At 48.3% G+C, this 5,467-nt stretch overlaps 1 protein-coding gene across 1 annotated transcript in view; it reads left to right on the forward strand.

Moving 5' to 3' along the window:
• LOC101860534 overlaps nucleotides 1-4,579 on the forward strand; it is a gene marked incomplete in the record, with an annotated part of 20,238 nt that extends 15,659 nt beyond the window's left edge. The window contains 1 exon segment of the mRNA XM_013089421.2: nucleotides 3,600-4,579. Within this exon segment, the coding sequence (XP_012944875.1) occupies nucleotides 3,600-4,544 (945 nt within the window).
• Nucleotides 4,580-5,467: the final 888 nt, after the last annotated feature.

Genomic DNA, 5,467 nt, shown 5'->3' on the forward strand with positions numbered 1-5,467 from the left:
TAAAGGTATGTCCATCCATGGAGTAGCCCTCTACTCTCTAAAGGTATATCCATCCATGGAGTAGCCCTCTACTCTCTAAAGGTATCTCCATCCATGGAGTAGCCCTCTACTCTCTAAAGATATGTCCATCCATGGAGTAGCCCTCTACTCTCTAAAGGTATCTCCATCCATGGAGTAGCCCTCTACTCTCTAAAGGTATGTCCATCCATGGAGTAGCCCTCTACTCTCTAAAGGTATGTCCATCCATGGAGTAGCCCTCTACTCTCTAAAGGTATGTCCATCCAGAGCTAATGTGTTCATGACTTCCTTAGGTCAGTGTGTTCACAGTGTCTCTTACACACTGCGTCACTACACACTACACACGCCCTCACTTACACATGCCGTCACTTACACACTACCCACGCCGTCACTTACATACTACACACAGTGTCACTTACACACTACACACAGCATCACTTACACACTACACACAGTGTCACTTACACACTACACACAGTGTCACTTACACACTACACACAACATCAATTACACACTACACACAGTGTCACTTACACACTACCCACGCCGTCACTTACACATGCCGTCACTTACACACTACACACAGTGTCACTTACACACTACACACAGTGTCACTTACACACTACACACAGTGTCACTTACACACTACACACAGCGTCACTTACACACTACACACAGCGTCACTTACACACTACCCACGCCTTCACTTACACACGCCGTCACTTACACACTACACACGCCCTCACTTACACACGCCGTCACTTACACACTACACACGCCCTCACTTGCACACGCCGTCACTTACACACTACACACACCCTCACTTACACACTACACTCGCCCTCACTTACACAGTACACACAGTGTCACTTACACACTAAACACGCCGTCACTTACACACTACACATGACGTCACTTACACACGACGTCACTTACACACGGCGTCACTTACACACGACGTCACTTACACACAGCGTCACTTACACACGACGTCACTTACACACGACGTCACTTACACACGGCGTCACTTACACACGGCGTCACTTACACACGACGTCACTTACACACGGCGTCACTTACACACGGCGTCACTTACACATGGCGTCACTTACACACCACTCTGCCGTAAGCTGACAAAAACGCCTTTTTTATTCACAGCAGTTTCGAGAAAAGAGGATTTTTGTCGGCGTAGCCATTGAAATTTGAATTCTAATATGTTCAAAAACTATTCACAGTTTCAATTTGAGTTGTTTTTTTTAAAGTAGGGTAACTGGTCAGGCTTTCAATTTAGCGAATAAAAATTGTTGACCTAGGTGTTTTGTCTGCGTACGCAGACCTGCCACTCATCCCGATTTAGTCGGGATATCCCGATTTTTTGCCCCAAATCTCAAGCATCCCGATTTTCCCGATTTCGATCGTGTGTATCCCGATTTTTTGTCCATCCCGATTTTTTGTCCCAGTCTGCTGTTCTGCCATATATTTCTAAAAACTTACTCTGCCTTCTCCTTTATCGCAGGAAGCACCCATTGAACTTTTTGTAAGCAGGAACTCGAGCACTATTTCCCGAAATATCGATGCCGCATTTAGTAGTTGACTCGCCTCAAGTTGTGTGTGATCTTTGCCCGCACTCAGAATTCTCTGATGATAGCCTGGTAATTGTTACAATTTGGGACATACAAATAATCGATAATATTCGTAGTTCCGTTGTTACTTTCAAAACAAGCCTTGTCCGCGGTCTGGTAACTGCGTGTTCACATCAAACACTCGGACGAGCGACTGTCTTTCTCTAACTCTCACACAACTACATATAACTGCGCTGACAAGACTGACATAGGGCCGTTGTCGTTGCTTTAGTCTGAACGCATTATGAGGGATAAGAGATTTGTTGGTACAATTGGTCGGTCGGCCGCCGTCGTTATCCTAGAGTACTAGATCTAGAAGTAGAACGACTGTCGCTCATCCAAGTGTTTTGTGTGAACGCGCAGTTAGTCGTAACCGTTAGTAAAATTGTTTTAATCGCGCATTTGTGTCACGTGACATATCATCGCCGTGTTCTGCGTGTCGGGGACCGTCCGTTGATGGGGTCAACTTAAGTTCATGTATTCCGGGACTTATTGGTGGGGTGGGTATAGACACTTGGACTAGGAGTGCTTGAAGTGATGCTTCAGGATTTACAAAAAATAATAACTCGCATGCACGTGCGCACACACACACACACACGTGCGCACACACACACACACGTGCGCGCAAGCAAACAAACAAAGACACTCAGAGTGCATATAGGCCAAGTAATTTATGGACACCCCTGGAAAAATATTAAGTCAGCTTTGGCAGTCACCTTGGTGATTTGCTGTTGATCCCGATTTTTTTCACCAAATCCCGATTTTTTCTCCCTGATATCCTGATTTTGAGGTTTCATAGAGTGGCAGGTCTGGCGTATGTCAATTATTGACCCATGAGTGGGTCACTGAGACGGGGTAAACCATCGTCCTTTATGAGTGGGTCACTTAGACGGGGTAAACCATCGTCCTTTCTCTGTCTTCAGCATGGTCAGAAATGACAGACAGTAGGACAAGGTAGCACAGTATCCATGTACCAGACAGTAGGACAAGGTAGCACAGTATCCATGTACCAGACAGTAGGACAAGGTAGCACAGTAGCCATGTACCAGACAGTATGACAAGGTAGCACAGTAGCCATGTACCAGACAGTACAGTAGGACAAGGTAGCACAGCAGCCATGTACCAGACAGTAGGACAAGGTAGCACAGTAGCCATGTACCAGACAGTACAGTAGGACAAGGTAGCACAGTAGCCATGTACCAGACAGTACAGTAGGACAAGGTAGCACAGCAGCCATGTACCAGACAGTAGGACAAGGTAGCACAGTAGCCATGTACCAGACAGTAGGACAAGGTAGCACAGTAGCCATGTACCAGGCAGTAGGACAAGGTAGCACAGTAGCCATGTACCAGGCAGTAGGACAAGGTAGCACAGTAGCCATGTACCAGACAGTAGGACAGTGTAGCACAGTAGCCATGTACCAGGCAGTAGGACAAGGTAGCACAGTAGCCATGTACCAGACAGTAGGACAGTGTAGCACAGTAGCCATGTACCAGACAGTAGGACAAGGTAGCACAGTAGCCATGTACCAGACAGTACAGTAGGACAAGGTAGCACAGTAGCCATGTACCAGACAGTACAGTAGGACAAGGTAGCACAGTAGCCATGTACCAGACAGTAGGACAAGGTAGCACAGTAGCCATGTACTATAAGTAGACTACGCTGGTCAGCTTTTGTCTTGTAAACCACAGGATTTGTCTTGTACTTTGTCGGGATTTGTCTTGTGCTTTGTCAGGTTTGTCTTGTGCTTTGTCAGGATTTGTCTTGTGCTTTGTCAGGATTTGTCTTGTACTTTGTCGGGATTTGTCTTGTGCTTTGTCGGGATTTGTCTTGTACTTTGTCAGGATTTGTCTTGTACTTTGTCGGGATTTGTCTTGTACTTTGTCAGGATTTGTCTTGTGCTTTGTCAGGATTTATCTGATTTACTCTAGTTTTCTCATGTTGTGTTTTCTGTTTCAGCCTCTGTACATGTCTAGTCGGCCGGCGGATGCGCCAGCTGAGGGGCACAGCGGCGGTATTGAGGGGCACAGCGGCGGTGATGAGGGGCACAGCGGCAGTGATGAGGGGCACAGCGGCGGTGATGAGGGGCACAGGGGTGGTGATGAGGGGCACAGCGGCGGTGATGAGGGGCACAGGGGCGGTGATGAGGGGCACAGCGGCGGTATTAGTAGGAACAGAGATGGAAGAACAAATACTTCTTCTTATGATAGCAGGAACAGAGATGGAAAAATGATTCCTGATACATTGCAGAATGGCCCAAGGCGTGGAGGTGGCAAAATACGAAAGCGGATCGGAAAAGGAGTGCACAGGGAAATAGCCTTGGGAAGATCTCCTGACTCCGATCCTACCACATCCGGCCGTGTGGATATCTGTCAGCCCATCACATCCGGCCGTGTGGATATCTCTCAGCCAACCACATCCGGCGACGTGGATATCTCTCAGCCCATCACATCCGGCCGTGTAGATATCTGTCAGCCCATCACATCCGACGGCGTGGATATCTCTCAGCCAATCACTTTCGGCCGTGTGGGAGAGGTGGGCAGGGATGTGTCCCCCCCTGGCGTTGAATCTTTGGAACGACCGTGTTCATGCGACTGTCTTCCTGAGTGTGTTGTGTGTCAGACGCGGCGTGTCCGGTGCGTGCTGCTCCCGTGCCGACATGCCTGTGTGTGTCTAGGATGTTTCAAGCTGCTGGACAAATGCCCGCTGTGTCGCGGTGGGTTAGAGTCGTATTTTCTGTTGGGTGATCAGGAGAACAGTAATTGTGAGGGTGACTGTGGGGGTGATGGTGAGGGTGAGGATGCCATTCTGCAGGAACTTCACCAGCAAGCTGTGAGAGCGAGCCTGGGACAGGTGTGGGAGGACTTCCACCGCAGACTCTACGGCTTGCTCGGCTTCAGGTAGTTGACCAATAAAAACCAAAAAAGGCTCGACAAAGTACATCAAGAATGACTTTTTTGTGATAACTGACCACAGATACTGATAGTGGGTCGGTGATACTGACAGTGGGTCGGTGATACTGACAGTGGGTCGGTGATACTGACAGTGGGTGATACTGACAGTGGGTAGATGATACTGACAGTGAGTCGGTGATACTGACAGTGGGTCGGTGATACTGACAGTGGGTAGATGATACTGACAGTGGGTCGGTGATACTGACAGGGGATAGGTGATACTGACAGTGAGTCAGTGATACTGACAGTGGGTCGGTGATACTGACAGTGGGTAGATGATACTGACAGTGAGTGGGTGATACTGACAGTGAGTGGGTGATACTGACAGTGGGTAGATGATACTGACAGTGAGTCGGTGATACTGACAGTGGGTGATACTGACAGTGGGTAGATGATACTGACAATGGGTCGGTGATACTGACAGTGGGTGATATTGACAGTGGGTAGATGATACTGACAGTGAGTCGGTGATACTGACAGTGGGTCGGTGATACTGACAGTGGGTAGATGATACTGACAGTGAGTCGGTGATACTGACAGTGGGTCGGTGATACTGACAGTGGGTAGATGATACTGACAGTGGGTCGGTGATACTGACAGGGGATAGGTGATACTGACAGTGAGTCAGTGATACTGACAGTGGGTCGGTGATACTGACAGTGGGTAGATGATACTGACAGTGAGTGGGTGATACTGACAGTGAGTGGGTGATACTGACAGTGGGTAGATGATACTGACAGTGAGTCGGTGATACTGACAGTGGGTGATACTGACAGTGGGTAGATGATACTGACAATGGGTCGGTGATACTGACAGTGGGTGATATTGACAGTGGGTAGATGATACTGACAGTGAGTCGGTGATACTGACAGT

Source organism: Aplysia californica, unplaced genomic scaffold (genome assembly GCF_000002075.1).
Source record: "Aplysia californica isolate F4 #8 unplaced genomic scaffold, AplCal3.0 scaffold00948, whole genome shotgun sequence".
Taxonomy (NCBI): domain Eukaryota; kingdom Metazoa; phylum Mollusca; class Gastropoda; order Aplysiida; family Aplysiidae; genus Aplysia; species Aplysia californica.